The sequence below is a fragment of the Pagrus pagrus genome, assembly GCF_965226575.1.
Source record: "Pagrus pagrus genome assembly, chromosome: 2".
Taxonomy (NCBI): domain Eukaryota; kingdom Metazoa; phylum Chordata; class Actinopteri; order Spariformes; family Sparidae; genus Pagrus; species Pagrus pagrus.
In genome coordinates, this window is record NC_140186.1 from 12,107,458 (window position 1) to 12,132,851 (window position 25,394).

Consider the following 25,394-nt stretch of genomic DNA (forward strand, 5'->3'; position numbering starts at 1 on the left):
TATCTTGAGATGACTTGAATAAGAAAGCGATTTATGATAATCAGAATACAAATCATAAACAGTCAGTCATGCTTAAAGCAACATTATACAATTGTTTAACCTTAAAATAACAGCTTTAAAAACATTTTGATGGTACAGTGTCTTGTTATAGGGTGAATGGTGTTTGTCACAGCTATCACTTGTTTCTGCTCTTCAGTGAGAGAGTGAGAGGGTAGGATCACAGCGATACATACAAGTTTTAGACACATCACATTGTTGTGATGCAATGAGTTTTGTTTGTAGTCAGCACCTACATTACATCTGTGAAATTGTTACAGACATGGGTTTTGTATTTACGTCAGTAGTGACAAAGAATTATCCCCTGAATCTGAAGTTCCTCTCAGCTTCATAGCGAGTTTCAGGTCATTGTTTAGCTCTTTGGTTGCACCTTTACTGTTGTTTCAATTTCCTCCTCGCTCAGCGTTCGTTTCAGCAAAAAAGCTCTAAATAACCACTCTACATTACTCGTCTCAGCAGCAAACAGCAGAAAGACACAGTTAGTGTCTAGCTGGTGAACTTAGTGGAGCATTTAGCAGCTTAAGTACCAGATGTGTCCCTTGGGAGGTGGTGGAGACCAAAATCAGAGCTAAAAGAGGTGACCTGCAATACAACTCCAAATTATTGATAATGTTGCTCAGTAACTGCTGAAAGTGCAAATAAGAAAAAGTTTACTTAAACTTAAAAGGTCATTATGATAATATGAATGTTGTTCACAATATGTTTCCACTACCCCTCAAGTAGCCAATACGAGTTATTGCAGGTTAAATGAAAGTCATAATACAACAATAAAAAAAAAAAAGCTCCATTATGTGAATGTCAAAGTCCTTTATATGTTGAAAAAAGGCCCCTGTCCATGTGATATTAACATTTGTACTCTCATTTAGTATTATGTCTGATGCATTTATCTGCAAGTTTCAGCTAATTACTGCTTAGTTTAATCTGTAATGTCGCATCATATTTTTAAACAGTAATTACGTTCTGAATATAAAACTTAAATTAGGAAGTAACTAGTTACTTTAACTGTCAGATAAATGTAGTGGAGTAAAGCACAATATCTTCCTCTGATCTGTGGAGAAAAGTAAACAGTAATATGGAAATACTTGAGTACAATGTTACAGTACTTGTACTTTACTTAAGAGTGCATCTTTACCAGATTTACTTTGTTACGTCCATAACTGCTGATGCAACTGATTTACAGTGACTACTACGGCTCCACTGTAAATCTTTGTTTGTACAGTAAATATTGTACAATGTTTGCATTTTATATCCCAGCTTACACGTGTATATGTTTAATGTCTCTTGGAGCCTTTAAGATGCTTGAAGTCTTGACTTTGATAACGTTGCACTGACAGGATTATTAAGACGCTTCAGTCGTGTTGGAGGTACAAAGGAGAGTTTCTTACCTGACCTATTTTTTCTGTTTGGCTTCTTGCGAGAGGACATGAAAGAATCCACCAGGAAAATGAATAATGCATCTAGCTTCTTCATCTATTCGCTGTGCCAAGTCCCTGCTGCGTCTCCTCCATATTCTGAAAACAACAGCTAGGGATAGTGGTGAGGTAAACTAGATGGTTTGAAGGATGATTTCAAATGATTTCACATATAGATCAGGTTTTGAATCAGATTTCTACCTGCGAGGTTGAGGTGTGTGCATGTGTGAACAGAAAGACTGGAGGTCAATAACTATTTCTTGGTATTTATTTGAATAAATTACATTGACTTATCACATTTGTTTCTTTACATCAAGCATAGAGTCTTAGAATCCAGTGCAAGAATAAAAGAAAAACGAAAACGGAGAAACAAACAAACAAAACGAAAAACAATCCAAAGACAATCATGTGCAGCACAGAGAATCCCTCCTTTCACATTGCTTCTGGATAATATACTGTATATATACATCTATACTGTATGTGTATACTTTTGTCACAGTTACAAAAATAAGATACGTTACTGTAGATGCGCGACTATACACACAAGGTGAAAACAAAACACAGAAAAGCTGTACAGTCCTCATTGAGGGCAAAGATACACAAGATTGTTAAAAAAAAAAGTGAAAGAGAAAAAGAAGAAAGGATTTGTATCGCCTTTAAAAAAAATAAATACATGACCTTCAAACTGTATCATTATTCTCCCCAAAGTATACTGTCTGTTAAAGTTGTGCTTCCCTTTAAAAAAAAACACTTAATATGGGATATCAGTTGATTTTGCATAATTTATTGTAATTCCACTGAATATAATGAATTGGTCCTTTGATTAAAGAGACATCCATGTTTGTTTTAATGTTGAACACTGTCAGAGACAGTATATCTTAAATACCTCCACCAGAGGTCCTCTGCAGCCCCGTCCCTGTGCATAACACGTACAGTATGCAAACCCAAATACGCACCCCTCCCCCGAAAACACACGCACAACATTACAACAAGATGGGTGAAAAAAAAAAAACAGTTTCACCGCTGCACAGACTACTCTGCAGGAGGGTTAATACATCGTCGACATTGCAGAGAATGAAACCCCCGGGGAAGTGCTCAGCTGACTGAAACATGTACTGTACTAAGTGAGGTTGGTTTGATCTCTAGATTATCAGTACATCAGTTAAAGAAGGGACAAAAATCCCACACAATACGCATACAACCAGGGTCAGGGGAAATTTTACATTATAGCATTTTTTTCTGAGACATGAAAAGGGTAAACCAGCCGCTTTTAGTCCACATTATGTTGGCGAAAAGGGTTTTTAGTGTAAGTTGCATCATTCCAATTAATAAAACATTTCCACCGAGACAAAAAGAAGTAATTTCTCATTCCGTTCAGCCATTTGTTCACTCCTGGCTATGTCTAGTTTCATCTTAATCAATGGCTTATAGACAGCTAAACTACAGAATACTAATTGGTCTAGTAGGGATGCAGCAAGAAAAAGGAGCTACGCCTTCAGCTGCAGAAACAACAGTTGCCCCAACGAGCAGTTAAGTCCTATAAGTTTATATATCACAATACATCAACCATTTTTCACACAAGCTGCTGATAAAATACACGTCGGAGGATTGAAACGTATGCACCATAGTTTTCTTACGTCACTTTAAACAGTTTAAACTTCACAACTTGTGTTTTTTTTTGTTTTTTTTGCAAATCATGTCATCACTCCACTAATCACTGGCTCAGATATGTAATGTCACATACTTAAGAATACAGTTTCTCTCCTCTTGATGAAAATACCAAAGAACTAGAGATTGCGAGCTTCACCCTGTTGCATCGAACTGATGTACCGACACCATGATGTCTTTAAATCTCGAAGCTAAAACTGGAGTCGATTCGTGTTGGTTTTTTTTGCAGGTAACTTTGGTATCTAAATCACATACGAGCAGTCACGCGCACATGTTGATATGTAAAAAAATTAAATATAAAAGTACGATGGGTAATCCTGGTTGTTAGTCATCAGCTAGATGAATCTGCCTACAACTTCTGTCAAAACTCTGAATAGTTAAAAGGTGAAGACGTCCTTTGGAACGAATGTTTATGGAGCACGACAGGGACGTGAGCCCGAGCATGCCGAGAGACGATTACCGATTTAAAAAAAAAAGGAATATTTCAAAACGAAACAAAATCAGCTCAACATATTTTTTTTTTTAATAAGAGAAAACGTTAAACACTTGAAACCATGCTTGACCTAGAGTCTCTAACAAACATGAAGCACGTGGACCGATTTTTTTTTTCCTAGTATGTGAGAGAAAAGATTCTAACTACTGTAGAGGTTTTTTTTTTCACAAAGTACAGTGAATTAGAGAAAGTGTGATTTTTGTAAAGCTCCTCTGATAAACTTATGACGGACTGACAGCCAACGTAAACTGAGACAAAAGCCGGGACAGAAATGGATAAAATGACTACGGAAGCCTAAAAGTGCCTCCTGGGATAAGGGGAAGCAACGACATCAATGCAGATTTTCCCTCATTTCTCGTTTTTACTCTCAATTGGTGCATACTTGCGTTAATTTGCCGTCAATCTTTGTTCGCATTTTCATTCGTTATTGTGTTGTTGCTGTTTCGACTCCTTTAAAGCGGAGTACAGGTGGTTGGTAGGAATGTTTAGGAGAAAGGTTACTGGGAATACTCGGGGGGGGGAAAGGAACCAGAGGCCAGGATTTGCCACCTTTGCAGACACAGCAGGACGTGGTGACGTCCTAGTGAGGCAGCGGCACCAGGATATCCACATAGTTGATGGGGAAGAAGCCGGAGTTGCCGTGCAGCATTCCCTCGTACCAGTTGTCATCGATCTTATTGGTCAGGGTGATGATGTCGCCTTCCTTGAAGCCTAGCTCACCTTCGTTCTCTGGGTCGAAGTCATAGAGTGCGCGACAGCAGGGCTGGTCCATAGGGGCTGGGGGAAAGAGTTGGAGAGATAAGAGCACAAAAGGAGAGTTAGCGGACAGAAGAGGAGATTGGATGCTGCATATAGATTAGAGACACAAAGACACATCACAAGAAAAGCTTGTGAAAGGCTCACCTGGAGACCTGGCTGAAAGAGTGGAAGAGAAGGGGAAGAAGCAGAGAGGAGGAGGGAGGAGACAAAGCAAAAGAAAGATAACATGAGCATCAGTGACAGGAAAATAATAATGAGGCATTCAATGTTCAAAGGAAGTGTTCTACATTTTGGGAAATACGCTCAATCTTTTTCTGGTGGAGATTCAGATAAGAGGATCAATCCATCTCATATCTGTCTGTTAAAGTTGCAGCCGACTAGCTGAGCTTAGCATAAAGACTGGAAACACAAGTAAACATATAGGGCACGTGGAGCTAACTATGCTGGGCTGATTTGCCTTCCTACTGAACACAAGGAATTCAGTTTGTGTTTGTGTTTGTACCCTTTCTCCTTGTTATTCCACAGGCGTAAAAGCAGAAACAGCCACAGCGAGATTCCAGATGAAGAGCTCAAGATAACAAACTCTTACTGCGCCTTTGCAAACAGTTCACATCCAACAGATAAACAACTTGTTTTACCTGCGGTGCTGTGTGATGGAAAAACAGTCGCAAAAGTAGCGTGGGACTTTTATTGTGAAGAATTTATAGGAAATGATCTGTGTTTATCCTCCGTTTCACAGGCACTCCTGTGACCACTAGTCACAGCTTAGGTCAGCCCACTGCTTTTTGTATTTCATCGACTAAAGGGAAGCGTGTCATCAGTTAAAGACATAAATTCAAGCTGGTAGCCCTGTTATATAACACGGTATGTGTTATTTCTTTAATCTGTTCCAAAAGGAAGTGTAAAAATGAGAATTCACCCTTTGACTATTTTTTGGCTCTGAGCACTTGTCAGGTAAAAGGCTGAGACTCCAGAAGTTAGTAGTCTCACACAAACGCACTGTATAACAAACTGAAGCTGGGGTTAGTAAAATTAGAGAAACCAGCAAGAATAAGCCCGATTAAATAAACACCACACCCTCCAACGAGAAGCAAAACACATCGTTGTCATGTCTCATTCATGTGTAAGAAAACACCAAATATTGTATCATAATGAACATTAACAACAAACATGGCTGTTGTTAGTACTCACAGCTGTCAAGATAGCGTTTCAGTGTTGAGAAATACTGGCTGAACTTTGCCATTCTTGTGCCACTACCTTCCTGTTTCCAGTCTGTATGCTAAGCTAGTAAGAATCTTCTCATATTAGCAAATCATTTCCCATAATGTCAAGCTATCTCTTTTACAATTAAGGAAAGATGAGCAATTTGATAAAAAATTAGTGACATAAGAGAAACCAGGGGTTAGACAGAAACAGCACTGCAGACGAGCTGCACTGCGAACAAAAAATGCAGACAAAAAATATACTTCAACAAAAGTTCATTTAAGTAAGGATTAAAATAAGAGTGATAGAGAGATTTTGCATCTCTTCCCAAGTCACTCTTGCTCACCTGGAGATCTTGCTGCAAAGGGGAAAGCAGAAAACAAAGGTGAACAAAGAGCTGAAGTGTTTATGTTCGATAGCATTTTCTTGATGGATAAATGATGAATTGATGGGTAAGTACGGAAGGCGCGTCGATGAAAAGGTCAATAAACAGAGCGAGGAGAAACACACGTTCAACGGATTGAAAAAGAGCGGCCGGCAGACAAAGAAACAAGAGGATAAGACAGACCGGAAGATTGACAAGTGAACAAAACAGAAACAGCAAATGCTCGTCCGCTGGTAAGATTCGCATTGTTACTGTAGGTCTCTTTGTACAGTGAGCAGACGGCACTTGTTTTTCTGCTGTTTGTATCATTTGAGATCAACAATTTTCTCATAACGAAGAGACAAACAGAAAGAGAAATGGACAAAAAAAGAGAAAGTGATGGAAGAGATATTGTTGTATCTCTCCGGAGGTTCACTTTTGTCTCACCTGGAGACCTTGCTGCAAAGAGGGAAGAGGGGACGACACGAGGGAGACAGAAAAAGCAGTAGAAGAAGTTTAAATGAAAGGATTTTATTGAAGAAATGAATTCATGAGCACACAGATGGAGAAATAATATCGACAGATAAGTTTGACCTGGCTCACCTGGAGACCTCGCCCCTGGAAGAATAACCAAAAATCATAAGAGGAAAGAGAAGAGTGCACAGTTGTGTTATTCAGTTCTGGACTGATGAATTTTCTGTTTAGTAGGTAATAACTGATGTGTTGGGAAAGAGCTGGGAAAAAAAGAAAATTAGCAAACACAGTAAATACACTGTAAATTCTCAAATATTTGCCTTTCTATAAAGGCACCAAGGTTTTATTTGTGATCACCTCTTTCACAAGATCTTTCTATAATAAAAGATTCACGTGTCTCTTCTGCTATTCTGCAATTTTGTCCCTGTTAATTTAGATCTAATGTGCATCAGGTATGTAAGTTGCTTTGTATTGTTGGGTCTGGCTTTGCTTATACTTATATAATAACTATAATAAAAAAATAATCAGGTTCTCAACAGCTGTTTCCATTTCACTGTCGAGCTAATTTGAAGTGAACTTTTGAAACGTCGCACAAAAGAGAAAAAACAAAGAGGATTAGAAGCATTTCCATAAACTGGTATTGAACAAATAAAACAGGCTACACAAAGTGTAGTTCTGTCAGAAGATGGTTGATGGCAGGGTTGTAATAAACAGTAGAAGAAGTAGAGGTTGCTAATCGGAAACAAAACCAGTTGTTTGCCAACTGCCAATAAATATCAAAGAAGAAGAGACAAAACCAGTCACGTTGGCATTTTAGAGGGAATGTGGGAATTAAAAGTAATCTTATGAGAATATCTGTTTCCATCTCCCATTAACCCTCTTTTGAAAAAGGCAAAAAAAACCCAACTCAATCAAGTGTGAAAACTTTTTTTGCAAATTGGCAATACTTCAAGAATGCACAGAAAAATACGTTGATGGAAGCATGGCCATATAGATTACTGTAACTTTACCCTTATCAGCCACGTTACTCTTCTTTGTTTTTCTCTTGGCACTTATTTGTCACATGACCCAGCAGCATCAGTATTGGCTTTTATTTGAGAATTTACAGTAAAAATGAAAAAACAGAGCGAGGGTTGTTAAAGGAAAAAAAATCATGAATTAATAGAAGCTAGTCCAGAAACTTTCCTTTCGAGGCATATACTACTGCATACTTTTTTATGGTTTTGTCTTCGAATTAGTTGAAACAGAATCTTCTGAGAGTCTCCAATCAGACACCACAGTGTATACACAGCACCAGGAATAGTTTCTGGACATGTTTCTGAACAACGAGCTTTGTAGTCTGGGTCTTACCTGGAGAGCGAGCACTGTGGATGCCTCCATTGTGGTTCTCACTGATGGAGAAGTCCATAGACGGACGTGGTTTAGGGGCGTACTCTTTCCTCGGCTTGTTAGAAGTTTCCCTTATCCTGCAAAGCGGAAGACGCAGAATCCATCAGTGAGCGTAACAGATTCTACATTGTATATATACATCTGGTGACGTACGGTAAAACGAAAACGCAGGAAGTGTGAGTACTGACCGTTCGTCCATCTTGCTGGAGAGCTGTGTGAGGATCTCAGCAGCCCGGGTGTGGTACTCTACCTGAGCCTGGACCAGTGCAGCGAGCTGGCTCACCTGTTCAATCTGTTAAAGATACGCATGGTCTACTGTTACACACTGACACTATATCAGCTGATACATCGCACCTGTAAAACAATCTCGCTACAAGGTCCATTAGCAGTTGTTCTGGAGCTTTAGATTGTATCACATGATCAACACCAGAATGTATGAAGTCAGCTTTGTCATGAGGTCTGCATGTGTTGTCCTGTTGTTACCTGACAGTACAAAAGTCAAGACAATCTGCTACACAATGCTTGGGTCTTAAATATTAAATAGATCTGATTCATCACACCGAGTCTGTAATCCTTCAGAGAATCAGCAACCCTCACATTTCAACAGGGAGAATTTCCCTTATGGGCTAGCTGGTTAGCATGCTAACTTCAGCGGATACTGTATCTCTGCGACACAGTTCATAGAAATCTTTGACATAACATCATAACAATGCTGTTGCTTCAGTTTTATCTAAAAATTCTGGCCATATCTTACAAATTGCTCCTTTAAGACAAGAAGTCCTTAAAATGCTTAATCCGAGGCAGATTGTGTGATAGGATAGAGAGCTCAAGAAAAGCTGCTAAGGCACCTTATGGTGAGATTGTTCTGCCAACGTTCAAGATCAACTAGTCAGCCTGAGGGAAGTATTTATAGGGTTTTATGACCAGATAAACAATGACTCGCTTTTGGGTTGTTATGCAAATAAATTGTAGCCTGTTGCCACATTCAGCAGACACAGAAACATTAGCACTGAATAATAGAGTCATGTTTCATACATTCAGTTCCTTTTCTGTTTCCCATTAAATGTAATCAGAGCAAGATCAGGACCCCTTCTTGATTGCCATGGTTTGAGGAGGACAAAGGGGCAAAAGGGAATGGTTGTGGTTGCAGGCCACAACAGCAAGTAAAGTGAAGTGAAATCATCCTTACATCACTCTCCAACAGGTTGAACATGCTCTGCTCAGCAATCTCCTTGGAGTCGTCGAATTTCTCTAGTGCTTGTTTGATCTCGTCCTCATTCACTTTGCCCTGACGTTTCTTCTTATAGTCAAAGTCCAGACGGCGACCCTCCATTTTCTTCAGGTGATGCTGCAAAAGAAGACCCAAAAATAAATGGGAATTCTTGACCAAGAGATCGATTATCTATTTTTGTTGTTTGTTTGTTTGTTTGTTTGTTTGTTTGTGCATCAAAGCTCTGCGCTCGTACCTGAATCTCCTTCAGATCTTTTTCATGGAGGTTCTGCAGTGGATCGATGAAGTTCTGCTTCACCTCCATGTCCAGAGCGTCCTTAACCTCTCCAAGCTCACGCATGGCTTCTCCAGCATCAATCAGAGCAATGCCTAGGAAAAATAAAAGACACATTTAGATACAAGCGCAAAAAAACACATGAACAGCACACAGCAGTCAGCGTGTAGTGTGAAAAAGGTTGTGAACACTAATTAGAGTCAACAGCAGATTGTGAAGGCAGGTATTTCTCTCCAAACAGCATTTTAAAGCCTTCACTTGTGAACTGAATAAAGCAAACTTCAGGCCTCTTGTCTGGAAAACAGGCTCATGCATTTTTCATATCATTGTTACTGCATCCTTGAGGGAATAAAATTTATGCCAGGCATTTTAAAAAAGTGCTTGTGCTGCCGCAGCTCACCGAAGTTCGATTCCTCTCCGAGCTCCCTGCCAAACCTCGTCATGGACTCTCCCAGGATGGTCTCCGTCTGTGTGTAGCCGGGTCCCTTCTCCTGTCCCCGCATACGTGACATGGAGTTGATCATGCTCATCTTAGCTCTGGTGGCTGTGAAGGCAAAGCGGTAATGAAATCAAACACCACTGGGCTAAATGTTAGGATAAGTTTTATGTTTTGTGATCTGAAGACAAAATGCCTGCGACGCAAAATGACTCAAAATGCTTGTTTGTGATTCTGTTGTTTACAGATGATTTTGAGCTTTTTCCTTGAGCGAGTTTCGATCTTTCTAAACAGATATTATAGTAATGGGACAGGCTGCTGTAATATAATATGAGAACATATTTGGTTTCACTATGAAAGGTTTAAAAGGCCAATGGGCATCCATGATAAACTGTTATGCACATGCAGATTTCAGGATGAGGCAGAGACCTTTTTAAATTGACACTAAAAACTTAGGAGCTGCTGATAAAAGTCCAGCTGTTCATTTCAATTCAGACTTTTTTTATTTGTCTTGGCCCTCTGCCTCGGGCATTCCCACTTTGTAAGAAGACAGTTTCCTTTTCTCCCTGTCATCGCCACATGCTGCGTCTAATTACCTCAAAGCGAACGCACAACAGGATCGATCAGTCAATTACATCTGCTGGGCTGAATCCTAAAATATCTTGTGTCTTGATTCATCTAATTATTAGATGGTGGTCCAAACAGTCAGATCACACCTTAAATACGAGGCCTCTGCTGTGCTGTTTTCCCTGAAGCTTAATTTATTTCATGAAAATGCGATAACCCTGAGTGAGAACTTGAATTGGGCATCGGCTTCAGGACAATTACATAAGGAAGTCATTACAATAATGTGCTTAAAGGATTACTAGTACAGTGGTAGTACTGGTTGAAAGCAGCTGTAAACATACATCACTGCACTGTTGATAATATAGGTATGTGTATGAATAGATGTACATTATATATATGTGACTATATGAGCGTGTGTAGGTAAACGATCATATGTACATATAATATGTTCAATAAAGTATATTTTCCAAATATTATTCTTTAACAATTATAATATCGACTCTTCGAGGATCCAAATAAACATCAGATTATCATCATACACAGCCGGTTTATGTCACCTGGGTTCGGCTGCAGATACTCAGTCGTCTTGGTCATGATGTCCAGCACTGCCCGAGCGGTGGTGTCCATTTTCTGTAAACCGCAACGTGGAAACAACACGTGGAAGGAGACAGAAGGAGAAGGAGCAGAAATATCAGTTAAATAGGTGATGGTAGAAAGATTGTGGGGCGGGATGAGAGAAATATAACAGCAACATAATTTATGGATCTATGAACCCGTCATCTGATAGTGGGATAAAAAAAGAAAAAAGTATTTTTGTTGTGCAGCGTGGTGGTGCGAGAGAGACGGGCAGAGATGAGAGCTTTTTCTGTTGTTGTTCAGTGTGGTCAGCTCTGCATGTAAGTACACACACACGCAACATGCGATGATGCTTAAAATACAACAGCACTCACATGTACGTATGTTATTCAGGGCAATGATGTTTTCAGGCAGGCAACATATACAACACACACACACACACACACACACACACACACACACCTTTTCTCCTCGTCCTCTTTATTTAAATCCCTTTCAATCTACTTCACTTTGAAGTTCACCTGCTTCTGCACACTTTTATCTTAAGAAATCACTCAAAACGTAAAATGTTCATGTGTCCTGTGTATACTGACATACACAGGACACAAACACACACATGAAAACTGCAATATATATATAAAGATATAATATACATATATAAAGACACATTGAAATTCTGAATTCAATGGTGTTTATAAAAAATAGTGATATTATGTGAAATGATGGCCACAACAAATCATGTTGTGAGTCTAAAAAACAGATGCTGTAAAGACTGATTTTGCAGGAGGAATGTTTGAAAAAGCAATCATTTAAATCCTTTTTTTTTTTTTTTAACCAAGTCCAAACTATAAAAATCAATACAGCTACTAAGTCTAAAGGTATTAACATGGGTGAAATCTTAGTTTCCAGCTGAGGATAGTAGAAGGAGTTCAGTCTTGCCTTTTCCATTTCAGTGAAGTCCTCATCGTACTTCGTTCCTTCTGCACCTCCGACTTTCTCACTCACTTTCTGCAAAACAAACGCAAGGAAAAAGAAACATGTTAGGGTTGAAGCTTTTATCAGCTTGACGAATATGAATAAAGATCTCTCAGACGATGTTTATATCATTACATTATGTAGGTATTCAAAACTGTAGCCTGTCTCATGTATGAGATAAAAAAGGACTAGTCAGATGCTGTTCAATAGTAAATTACATGGCAAGCGATAAATGTGCGAGTGTTTGCTCTCTCAGCGTGTGCAGTGTGAACCAGCCTCTCTGCTCCCATTAAGATAATGTCAGACAACAAATAAACAAACATCAGCACGACCTTGTGTGCTGCACATCACGGAAACCCATTGCATTAATGATAACACGTGAACCTCACAGAGCAACACCAGGGCTCTCAGATAACAACGTCAGGAGCGTGTTAGTGATCTTCACATCGGTGTCAACGAGCTTCAAAGAAGTAAAACAGCCATCAATGCAGCAGACTGCAAAGATTAAAAAAAAAAAGATATTCAACATTTTACACCTAAAAATCAGTTGAACCGGTTTGATGACAGAAAATAACAGTAGGAAGCTGGGTTTTTGTGGTTAGCAGTTAGTTTGCTTTATCAACAAGTACAACTCCCTAAATCACCCTTCATACTTCCCTGTGGTCAAACTGGCCTCACACAGTTAAAGGGTAACTCCACCAATTTCACACATTAAAGTGTGTTTATAGGTCTTGGAGAGGACTAACATAAAAAGTCTATAAAAAGTAGTATAAAGCCTTTAGTGGCTGCAGGTAATCTGATAAATTGCCTCCAGTGATGTCACTCAGTGGCTAAGTTGCATTGTGGGTGATGTAGGCTCCAGGTTTTGAAAAGAAAGACCAATGCGAGGAACAGGATTTCAATCATTTGCTTTTAAGCTGTCCATAATGAGTCCAACAGTGTTATAGGAGTGCAATGCGAGAGCAGTGGGCTCCTTTTCAAAACCTGGTGCCTACATTACCCACAATGCAACTTAGCAACTGAGTAACATCACCAGAGGAAATTTATCAGATCACACGCAGCTTCTTCTAGAGCCACAAATGGCTTTTTTTAAACTACTTTGTTCTCTTTTTTCCCTAAAACCTGTACAAATACTTGAATGTGTACCTCAATGACATCGTAATGATCAGCCCAAAACTGTACAACTTTACTTAAAGTCAAGAAAAATATTCATGACACAATTATAATGGTCTCATAACAGCCAATGTCAAACTCAACCACACATGATGGTTTAATGTGACATGACACGATGACACGTTAACTACAGGTCAGATTGTCCTGCTCTATGTACGGTTGCCATGACAACTGTCATGTCAGTCTTACACACATCCCTTCAAATGAAGTGTTACTGAAAACAACCCCTGCCACATCTTACTCAGTCATCCTGTTGATCATCTCACGACCCCTCAGCTTTGACTTGGAGTCTTTACGTGAGAATATATGCACAAATAACAAAGACACACACTCACATACTGCAGGTTTACATATTTGTACAGTACGTACATACTGCATTCTTATGCACATACACTCCTCTAACTGTCTATACAAAAGGCAGTCTGTTTGCTCCCCCCTTGGACATGACAGTGCCTGGTTCACTGTTCAGCACAGCAGACATTCTCTATCAGTGCTGGGGACAGTTGCAGCAGCAGCAGAGGGAGATAAGAGGAAGAGAGGAACAGATAAAGTGTGGGCAGTAACGAGCTAAAGGCCCTCATAGCTTCAGACATGGCACAGCTCCACGTGCACACAGACATAAACACAGAAAGAAAAAAAAAACTCCTCTGGGCTGCCGTCCGTCCCCTCTCTCACTCTCTCTCAGTCTCTCTGTCTGCTGATTATATTTCCAGCTCTGCCACCATCCTGCTCCAGTGTGTGATGTAACCAGATGGCTCGAGGGGGCAGCAATCTGACACAACGAGGCCAGACACAGCCCTCGGAGGATGGACTGAGGGAGGAAAAAGGGCTTTCAGGGGACGTCACAATGCGTGACGAAAGAAACCGTGAAAGCTAAGGTCAGTGCATGTCTTTCCTCCAGTAAAAAATCACACTATGCACGCACTTCTTGGGCAGAACGAGTGGATTTTACAGTTTTAGTTTTAAACATTTCTTGGCTCCGTACTGTAGAGAGAGTCGGACCGAATTATCTTCCTAAAACGGGGATTTAGATGCAATTAAGCGAGTGAAAGTGAGATATGTTTCCAGAGGTAAAACATAGAGGGGTGATCTGTGACAGCGCGGGGGGTTTATAAGGCTGAGCCTGTGACAGTTTATGCAGCGTAAGACTTTCTGAGGATCGGTGCTCTGCGAGTCATCTTAGCAAAGTCTCCTCTGATCCCACTTGTGAAACAGCTCATATATCTGACAAGCGATGCAAAACACACACATAGTAGGAGTCACATTTCCTGTCATTAGCTTCACCTGCACATCACTACAATGTCTTCAAATCCTTTCTGAGCGGGTTGCCATGGAGACAGGTGCCTTCCTGTGCCTGGCTTATCAGGTGAAGTGTCTCAGCATCTTTAACTTCCTGCGATTTATCTCACTACTTTTCGCCCCGACAAACCTCACTTTAAGGATATATGAGACAATGATGAACCGAGCTGTTGAGATGAAAATGTACGTGTCTGCATGCGTGGAGAAAGTGTCGTGTATTTGACACGGTTCATGTTTACGTGCGTGTGAGCCACAGCTGTGCCAACACAAGCCACGTACACAGCGTCACTTCTGGTGTTCATCCAGGCTGTTTCATCACTAACTGTACTGCTGTACACCTGGGTTTCAGATGCATATATAACCACAACGTGCAGAAAACACGGCGTCCTTTTAGAGAAAAACTGGTATTTATATAGAAAAAAAACTGAGGCACATACGCTGACACACGCAGCTTTTAATGAGTCATCCGAGCCGAGATACAGAAGGATAACATCAAAGTGAGCTCTAATCTGTTTCTAATAATATGAAGCAGTGTGTACCGGCAGTACATAATGACACAGTCGCTATTTTTGTGCTGTTTCAGGATATTTCTCTATTTTGACCCAGAGATGATGATTAATGTTCCATCCCGAGTTGAGCAATTTCCCAGCTGAACTAGTTGACATTTCTGCCTCATCTCACAACTTGTTTGAGCAGCAAGCACTTACTTTCATTAGAAAGTTGATGTACTAATAGCAGGTAACACGAGGAGGTAATAAGTAATGAAGGAGAAAAAAAGAGAAGAAATCTCATGTGTCTAAATTTAACCTCATCTTATCCGTGTGTACGGGTCCGTGTGTGCCCCACATCTATTATTTATTTGGCTTGTAGACAGAGAGGGGCTCTGCAGTCGGTGGAAGTCAGTTATTTTCTAAGCTAAATGGATGAGAAACAACTCCGTCAAGCAGTGCCTCTGGGGATACGCGTATAGCTCGGCAGCGAAAGAGCAACTGAATGAATAAAAATGAGCTCTTGGTGGCTCTTTTGAGTAAGTGGAACAGTGCTGCTGTGCACGCTGCTGCCCATGGCTGCTGTCAACGCATGTTCAACCCACAGACGCTTGCGAGGTGGAGAGCGGAGGCAGAGACGGTATTGAGCATTGATGGCTGCAAGCTGAAGAAGACAGCAGTTTAATGCAGTGATGGAGGGGAGACACGTGAACGTACACACACTTAGGGACACTAAAGCACTATATGTCACAGCCAATAAGCAGAGGACTGATGATTGATCCTTTACTTGCAGTGACTTATGTGACCCAAGACACCAATCTCACCCAGAAACTAGCGATGAATAACCAGCAATGTCCCTGTGAATTCACACATAACTGAACTCATTGTGTGCCCGTAATCTGTTTCTTATTCAACCACCACCCTTTTCCTTCTCCACCCATCACTCTCCCTTAGCTCCCCCACTCCTCTTCCTCCATCCTGCCTGCAGAGGAAGGACACCACAAGGTGAACCGAGCAGCAGTGGGAAGTGAACCTTATAGGGATAAGTAAAATGCGCAGTCGGCTGCTGGGGAATAACAGCGGCCACCGACTGCATAGATGATATGTAACCCGTGATGTCACAGGCTGCAACGTCACATACAAGCGTGTGCACTCGTAGTCGTGAAGAGTAAATGTGCACATGCAGCTGATTCGTGATGATTCCAGACAAAGAGGCAACGCAGGGATGAGGTTTCACTGCAGAGCTCGGGCTGGGTTATTCTGATTGTGTTTCAGCTTTTGTATTCTGGGGTACTTTAATAGGATTCATTTTAAAGATCCCCTCCAGACATGTTTTATTTCCAGGCTTAAAAAATATGCTCTGATTTGGCTCAAGTTAGTGAAAAATCTAAACATTACATCTTCTATTATGGATGATCATAGAGGCTTTTACCAACCCGAGGAAAAGCTGCTCTCAGTTCTCATCCAGGCTTAGAAAACACTGGCAAGATTTCCGACACATGAACAGTTTTTTAAATTGAATGATGACTTGTTGTGGTTTTATCTTGCGTGTGTGTGTTTTGTTTTTCTTTCTTTTTATTGCTATGGACCGTCTTGTGAGTCTGAAATAAAGATCTCTCTCATTGAAAAATCTGTGTACATGTGGATATAATTTCAAACTACAAGACAAAAGATGTTTTCTACTTCACAGAATGGTCTGTTCTCAGTGTATGTGAACTTGAGGTTTGTAGTATTCACATCTCTTTTGTGTACTTTGCAAATGACCCTACAACCAGCTTCCAAACAAGTTGTGTTGTCAACGTCTTAAACTCAGACTTAAGATGAGCAGATGAATGTGACAACAACCCTTAGGTATTAAACTCTGCACACACATGATCCTGCACAGTGAAGGTTAAACGTCAGAGTGACGTAACAATAAGCCTAATACATTTGTCCCTCGAGGGGAACTTTAACACTAAATGGATATGGAAAGAAGAGGAATGAAGCCAATGGGGGCACAAATATCTCATATTGAATCAAGTGTAATCACAAACCTCTGGGGTAAAAGATGAATTAAGAAATGAGCACAGTTAAAAGTAATGAAAATAAGAATCTACAGCCATGCAAGCAGCTCTGTGAGGCTGAACTACGGACAGGGTAATAACTGGATTGAGCCTCTGGGTCTGGAGAGTGAAGCTAGTGCAGAAGTGCCTTAAACCTGCTTTCCTTCTACTGGCCAGCAGGGGGCGATTCAACTGGTTTCATAGAGAAGTCAGATTGTATGTAAGCTTATGAGAAAATGACTCTGCTTCTCACTTACTTTATTACCTGAGTAAACAGTTTCCTGACTTCACTAGTTTCAAGTCTTCAATAGTTTCTTCAATTCAGAATGATGTTCACTTCACTTGTAAATTATGATCCCATTTATAGTAAAATATACGATAAAGCAGACCAAATATGGTCACTTAAGGCTGCACAAAAAAACTAAAAAACAAGATGGAGGCAGCCATAATGCCAAACTTGAGGTTTCAAAATGGGTGCTCCTAGTAGGTTTACACTTCTGCCGTACTCAGGCAAAGCAGTAAGCTAAATGCTAAAATCAGCATGCTAACATGCTCAGAGTGGCGATGTTAATGTGATGAAGTTTAGCAGCTTTAATGTTTACGATGTTCATAATCTTAGGTAAGTATGTTAGCATGCTAACATTTGCTAATTGTCACCATACTCAGAGAACATGAAGTAGAGCTGTGGCTGATGACAATGTGATTAGTTTTACGAGTATTTGGTCATAAACCAAAGTATTGGACATGTCAACCTTTAAACATCGATGAAATGTTAGAGAATCATCAAAGTAAGTAGGATTCATCATCTCTGATTCATCATAATGCGTCCAATAAAAGAGAGATATTTGAGTCTGGACCAAAATGGTGGACCGAGCAGACGAGAATAACACTGTGAGGTGAAAGTACAAACAGAACACAAACTACACACAGAAAAGCTCCAGGTAAAGTTCACATAAGGCTTCAGACCTCTTTCCTCACACTGCATTTTTCTCTCCAGCTGGCAGACCGTGCAAAACCAAATCAGACCAGATTAAAAAACATGCTAAATGTGGAGGGCAGCGAGATGTCGCCAAAAGCTGCAGGGCATCCTCCCTCCTCACACCAAAATCTCTTGCATCATCACATAGGTCAGACAGAGGAGTGTGCCCTGACGTGCTCCCAACAGTGGGTGTTAAAGCGTTCGACAGCGTTCAGAGGGCCTCAGGTGACACAAACAAGGTGTAGTAAAGCCAGCCTGATGTAACAGGTCAAGTGTATTCACAGCTGAGAAGGGATTCTGCATTTATAAACCTCTCAGGTCATTGATTTTACTCAAATGAACAGTATTTAAAAAAATGTCCAAAACTCATACTAATCACCAGGACCAGCTTTCTCCTGTTTTCTTTTTTTACCTGTTCTTATTCGTTGGCGTTTCAAGGTATTGGCTCCCACTCTGAAATTTTTAATCTGCAGAGACAATAACAGTATTTTCTTTTCTATAAAGAGAGCTGCCCACACAGATTAATGAAAAGAGACTCCTGGAAAACCCAGCGACAGAGTTAAACAGCAGAGCTTTACACCTGTGTAAGACACCCTGAGCTAATGCTATTAAAGGGCTGAGGAGGGAAAACGACCTGAGACACATAAAGCGTCTGTAGTTACTTTAAACGGAAGTCCAGGATTGGATTAGGCTGCTCACTGCAGAACACTGCGATCAATGCTACAACATCATATCTACGCAGGCACACACATCATGATGTCGGCTCATTTGTTCGCATGTTTCTACATCTGTTTTTGTGCGTTTCTAATTCTTACATACATTTAATTTGACAAATATGTGTGGATTAGCAGATCCACCTTTATATCAGAAGAACTCTAAGGAAAGAAGAATGCCAGTCTGGACATAATGATGAATTTATTTTGCTTTACTTGGTATATTCTACAGCATTTCACCTCAGAACTGATAGAAAAAGATGGTATATTTTTCTTATTTTCATACCAAATATACAATTTCTGTGTGAAACCATCTTGTATTTCTCTGTCGCAGTGGATAAAAGGACCCCCAAGCTTAATGTTGGTGGGAAAAGTAACACAAGACCTTTGAAAACATTCTCATGGTGGATTCCCAGATACAAGAGCTCTATGTGTTTTAAAATAGAAAGCGTTGACTTATAGGAAAACGATGCAGGATGTCCCTAAAAAACAACATATAAAGTAAATATAAAAATAATCATTTTCATTCATCGCTTATGACACATGAGAGGTGTGTGGGGTTGTTTGCCCTCTGCCTATATTTTGGTGTTTCTGGGCATCAGCGATTCTGGAGAAAGATAGTCGATTGATGACTGCCGTTCACGGCTCCTTGAACGACAACACTTTGGGCTGGTGGCTTGGGAACTCAAAGAGAGAGGTATTTCATGACCAGGACATGAGACTCAACAATCAGCTATCTGTCTCCAGAATCGCTTTCTGCACTTTTGAGTAGTGCATTTACAAACAGCAACCGACAAATCCCGCATAGTATACCTTTAATTAATATAAATGAAACAACTAGTATGTTTGCAGCACTGCTGTAGCGACAACAACATAACAGAAATGTGCGCATTTCTTCTTCTTTGGATCAGGAAGACTAGACGATGAAATGGCGCATTGCTGCCCTCTACTGTTTGTTATTAATGCTCCTTTTGACGATTATTTATATATTTTTTTATATAGTCCAACATTGTGCTTATATTTAATCAGTTTCTACATTTTAGCTAGTTATCCAGGTTGAGTAAAGTGGAGAAAGCAACAAAAGTTCCTACAGCTGCTCTCATGGCTTTGAACTGCTGGTCATATTTGCTGACTTATGTGATGTTATGAAATGACTTTTGTTATTACAGAGAGAGTTAAGCACCGAAAACAGGTACCACTCGGTGTCGGTATTGGAATGTAAACAGCACCAAACCCTAGACCTGATGGTGGCTTTAGAGGGAATGTTAAATGAGCGCCGAAGTCGTTAGAAGTCATCCTGAGGGAGATATGAAAGTTAGTACTAAATGTCATGACAATCCATCCAATAGTAGACATATTTACCGACCGTCAAAACAAAATATAAGACATGATTGTTTTAATTTGCAATCTTAATCTGGTTCTGTGTGATCACGATGCACACATGAATGCAGAAGTACTGTAATAATAATAATAATAATACAAAATGTAACTCAAGTGTTTATTTTCAACCATCTCCTCACTGCGTTGCACAAATCACGTCACCATCCAGAGCATCTTTGTGGTAGCCTGTATTTTTAGCATCTACAATCGTACTGTTAGCATTAGCATGAGTCACATGGCGCCCAATGTGAGTGTGGTGCCTGCTGCTGCTCTCCTCCCCCCCGCCTCCTCCTCACTAGTCTAATCCCAGCTGGGCACACAGAGGCCCCTGCTTTAAATACGCCCAGGGTGGAAGAGGGAGATTAAAAATGACAGGAGTGATTAGTGAGGCTATTAGGAGGACAGCCCCTGCTGCTGGACAATAACAGGAGGATCTGATTCTTCCTCGCAGAATTAAAACATCCCTCACCTCCGTCTCCGCCTACCTGCTTCCTCACTGCCCTTTTCACCCCTTTGTGGGGAAGCATCTCCCAACATTTCTCCCTCTCATTTAGTCGGCACAGCTGGTGTATTTTTCACCTTTTTCTCTCAATTTTCACCTCGAGCGTTGTGCGAGAAGAAAAGAACAATGAATGAGGACAGAGGAAGTGAAACAGCGAGGCACGGGTCAGTTGGGAATGTGACAGTGAACTGCCAAATTTTGAAAAAGTCAAAAACAATTGCATAACAATGCCCGGAAGATCTTTGTCTCGCCTTCTTTTTTCCTCCGTTTCCAAACTGCCTCTCCTGTTTTCTTCCTTTTATCCTGTCTTTTACCACTCCCCTTTCTCCTTTCTCACCTCCAAATACCCTCGAGGCCTCGCTGTGCTCAAACACTGCGCCGAGGATATTCACGGCTGAACTGTGACTCAACAATATGTCCAACTGCGTTCGCCATAACTTCAATCTACACCGGCGCTGTTGAATCTTGACCTCAGGCCTCATCTGTAAACACGAGAAGGACCAAACCATGAACAGATATTGATACTCTATTTAGAAGCAAACCTATAATTGTACAGGCAGTCCTGAGGATAGACCTGTGCTCTCGTGGAAATCAAGGATAAATCTATTCCTAAACCCTATTGTTCAAAGCCAACGTGTGGGTGGCTGGGTCCTGCTCCAACTACAGCTGTTTTAGGATGACGGTAATCCTGCAGAACATCAAGGCTTGAGGCGGCATTAGCGGGGACAACAATTAAAGGTATATGCCTGTTTGTGACATAAAAAAAAACACAAACCAGAAATGGACAAGCGCTAATCTGGCAGCTCAGTACAGAGAATTTGATACTTGTGGACAGGTAAGCTTCAAGTGCGACTGACTGGGTGAGAACCCAGACAGGACAGGGGTGCTATTGTTCCCTCTGCCAGCATCGGTCCACCGTTTGGCCATGTTGCTTCACTGACCTCTATCCTCTCTGAGTGTGTGGCCTGTGGCTATTATAATCTGATTTGTAAGCCTTTGCATGGCTCTTATGTAACAGCAGGGATGAGTCTGTAGCTGGGGAGATGTGTGCACACTCCCGTCCATCCATATACCACTCGGTAAACGGGGGAGGAAGGGGAGGGCAAACCAGCTGGCACTGTTTGAGGGTGTGTGTGTGTGTTTGTGAGGAAAGCGTGCGGGAGTGTGCGAGCATCGGGATACGTGACGATGAGAATGAGACAAAGATGGAGGATGAGTAACGACACACACGGCATGAACGATGGCGAGCCTCGACTGAGCTGCACGACTGGACTGGGTGTGCGACACAGCCGACAAACATCAGTGTTTGTCGTCTGTACACGTTATTATTTGCGTGTTTCAAGGTTATTTTTTCATGTTTGTTTTTTGCAATTCATGGCAAGACGGATAAACAGATCTAGGTGTGATTGTCTGAACACAGGAGTGTACACTTGCAAGTAAAGAAAGTAACCCCATGTCTCTGCTGTTGTGCTGAAATTGCTTCTATAATAAACCAGAGCTCAGTATTCATTTTCTGGACAGTCACACTCTCCCTATTCCCCTGCCAGACCTCCTATGGCTCTGCCCAGGCGCCATGAGAAGGTGTGAAAGACTCAATGTGTTCAATTCTCTCTTTTAATTCCCTCTTGTAATCATTTTCTAACCACACGCTGCCTCTCTTGCTTATCTGTGAATCTCACCTCATACTAAACTCTATTTTTGTCCATCTTAAAGGTCCAGTGCGAAGAATTCAGGTGTTACTGGATGAGGTAGTGTTTTAGTTTTCTTCACCTTGTGTTTAGTTCCTTCCTCACTCAGTTATAGCGACAGGCAAATGAAACGCACTGTTCCCTTGAACATTGTTGGAAACATCTGGACTGTACACAACTCAACAAAATATATTACAGAGGTCTAGTCATTTTTAGACATTCAAATGCAAAAGTCTTAGATATTTGAGCATAGGGTAAGTGAATAAAGGATAATAACATTAGGCGCCTCAGACGCTTTTCACTGGAAAGATCCTGGAGGAGGGACTGAGCTGCTCGGCATATTCTGGCAATAAATGGAAACATTAAAAGATTACAAGGTTTTGCAAAAAAAAATCCGCTGTTAGTTTATTCAGCTTAAAGATACCCGGAGATATCTTTCAGCATCATTATTGGCTGAAGCCAAAGTCTCTCATTTTTATTCAACAACAGACAGAGAGAGGAACAATGATTTTTAGAAATGGCCCTCATGGAGAGACTCAGCACCCACTCAAAACACTCAAGACACAGCGCGCGCACGCACACACACACAGCTACACACAGTAAACAACACACTCCTTTCCCTCTCTTCCCCTGCACTTGATTACCACTGCGCGATTTCCATTTCAAACGCGAGTGTGTCTCTCAGAAGCGCTAATGACACAGCTTTGAGGCCTGCAGAGGACGTGACTTTTCCCAGCACATAACTAAAAAGGGAAACATGTGATATTTATGCGGCAATTTCACAGTAACATCGGTTTAATGTTTACCCATCAGTGTCGAGAGTTAAACCTGCGTGGGTGTAATGATGGTGTTGTCTAAGATAATGAGTGCTGAAAATCAGTATTGATGATAGTTATTAAAGCTCACATTCAGACTGCTGCCTGCACTGTGTGTTTGTGTATCTATAATCCATAGATTCATGATCACATCGTTTATCTTTATTATATATTATAGTCCAGCTGCCTGTCGAGCTCTAGTTCTGTACTGTAGACCCCTCTGACAGTTTAGTCGTCAAAAAGATTTAACATTAAAGCAGTTTCAACTTTAATTTGTGCCATTTTTCTCCATTCTGTTACAATCTTCCTCATATCGTCGTTAATTTAATAATAACAATAATTATACAGACAGTGAATATAGAAAAGAAGAGATTATAATATTCAGTGGTAAGATCAGTGGACACAGCAGCCATTTTATAAATCTTGTGCTGCTTTCCTGATTCGCTACGAGAAGCCGAGCTGGTTTTCTGGTTCAGTCTCTGGGGGAAACACTGAGGGAGGAGCAGGAAAGACGCTGCCAGGTGTCTCCCAGCAGAAAGACCCTCGCTGGTATTTCCTCCTCATCAAGTGTTTGACCTTTTACACAAGTTGCTCCGTCTCACAGACACACACGCATGCAATCACACACACACACAGGACAGAGACAATGCTCGCCTCGTGTTACGTGTGGATCCTCCTGACGTTGAACACTAAACAAAATCCTCTCTCAACACAAACATTAAGCTGCACTCCAAAGGTCAATATCAAAAACAATCCTCCCCGCAGAGAACACAACCATAAATCAATAAGAAAACATGTGGAACACAATCCTTTTAATCTTTAATCACAGAAGCTAAACTACAATAAATCATTTAACAAAATAATCTCGACTCAAGGCCCACTTATGAGCTTTTAAGTCAAGCACATCTCGTGGCCTTCACCAGTGAGAGATCAACAGCTCTCAGGACGGCTGTGAGATGTGGTTGAAAACTCTTAGAAAAACAATTAAGTGGACTTTGAATAAAGATTATTTAGTCACATTACTGTTCCCAAGGTCAAATAATGAACATTTAGACTCAAAAACCAACTCTCGACATTATGATCGCCTGTAGCGATGTCGTAAGACCGGGCTCTACATTCCTCACGGCAGAACCGATTGGATGGCGAAAAGTTAAGGACGTAAACACCAGAGCCTGCTCTGTTTTTTAGGTAATGAGATAATAATGCAGAAAAAGATGCTTCGGGTTACTAATAACTATTAGATTCTAAGTTAAGTGTTCTGCTTCCAGCACTGATGTCAGTTTAGACCAAAAAGTCTGTTTTAAAACTGTAAAATATCTTGTCTGTGTTACATATCTTTGTCACAATTGTTAAGCACATTGATGGATCATTGTGAATAAATAAAAATGTATAGATATCAGAATTTCTACTCCTATGGGGGATCAGTAAAGGTACATCTTATCTTATCTTCATCAGGTATTAATGAATTTACATTACAAATATATTATTTTAATAGTAGCAAGTGGTCACACAGTGAGAAAAAACAAATCATGTATAGAAATAAAAAATTCAATAACAAAAATAAACTTTTTATAATTTTAATGTTTATTTTACTTGCGTTTAAGTGCGAGGTCGTGTACATACGATAAAGTAAACATCAAGGCTTAATAATGTATATATTGATATATGTTTATGTCTAAAAACAATGAAAAGAGCAATGAGCACGTCATAAAAGAGAGATGATTAGTAGGATGGAGAAAACTCCAGATCTGCATGCCTGCAGAGACGCTGTGTTTGCACCACTAGTGAAAACAACACAGTTACAATCCGCCTGGAGCGTCCAGACTGCACCTCAACACACCAAACACACCACTGTCCCTGAACTCAACACATCGTCTCACATAAGCTTGACTGGAGTCGAGCAAACGCTGCAGAGGATGACAGGAGATTCATTATGATTGTTGATGAAGATAAATAACTTTTACTTCTAGCTTCAACCCAAACCATCCCGCAGCGACAGCAGAATAATGATCCGGGGAGAAACAAGCAGCCGAGCCTTTACACAAAAATCAATACAGCAACAAAAAACAGATCCCTTCAGCCTCTAAATACTACCGCAGACTTTCAATCACACTGCACCAATCCCTCCAAAAACAAACAGTAATATTAAAACATCTAGAGGCTGGCATGACCTATTAAAGGAGGAGAAAATTGAAAAGCCTCAGCAGAACAACATCGTGTATATCAGATATTGACTATCTGCTATTCAGCGCTCATCTGATTTGATTAGATTTCCAGTCCATAAAGAAGATCACGACAGGGGACGACAGACCAGAGAGAAATACAAGGAAACCCAGAATACTGATGCCAAACACCCACTGGTCCCAGATTCTCAAATCTGTAGATCTCAATGTTTTATGACAGTAAACTCATTATATTCTCAGGTTTTGGAGAACAA

General features: G+C 40.6%; 1 protein-coding gene across 4 annotated transcripts in view; it reads right to left on the reverse strand.

Moving 5' to 3' along the window:
• Positions 1 to 1,721: 1,721 nt before the first annotated feature.
• Positions 1,722 to 25,394, reverse strand: part of sh3gl2a (SH3 domain containing GRB2 like 2a, endophilin A1) — a 40,090-nt gene continuing 16,417 nt past the window's right edge. Inside the window, exons 2-11 of one of the 4 annotated variants that reach the window (XM_084342732.1) lie at positions 11,843 to 11,911; positions 10,885 to 10,957; positions 9,725 to 9,868; positions 9,286 to 9,419; positions 9,009 to 9,167; positions 8,008 to 8,111; positions 7,781 to 7,896; positions 6,560 to 6,574; positions 4,534 to 4,545; positions 1,722 to 4,407 (exon numbers count right to left, since the gene is read on the reverse strand). In XM_084342732.1, coding sequence (XP_084198858.1) covers positions 4,211 to 4,407; positions 4,534 to 4,545; positions 6,560 to 6,574; positions 7,781 to 7,896; positions 8,008 to 8,111; positions 9,009 to 9,167; positions 9,286 to 9,419; positions 9,725 to 9,868; positions 10,885 to 10,957; positions 11,843 to 11,911 — 1,023 coding nt within the window. In that variant the 3' untranslated portion in view covers positions 1,722 to 4,210. Of the gene's footprint in view, positions 4,408 to 4,533; positions 4,546 to 6,403; positions 6,416 to 6,559; positions 6,575 to 7,780; positions 7,897 to 8,007; positions 8,112 to 9,008; positions 9,168 to 9,285; positions 9,420 to 9,724; positions 9,869 to 10,884; positions 10,958 to 11,842; positions 11,912 to 25,394 lie in introns of all 4 variants that reach the window. The other 3 variants (XM_084342733.1, XM_084342734.1, XM_084342735.1) reach the window with 3 other exon arrangements.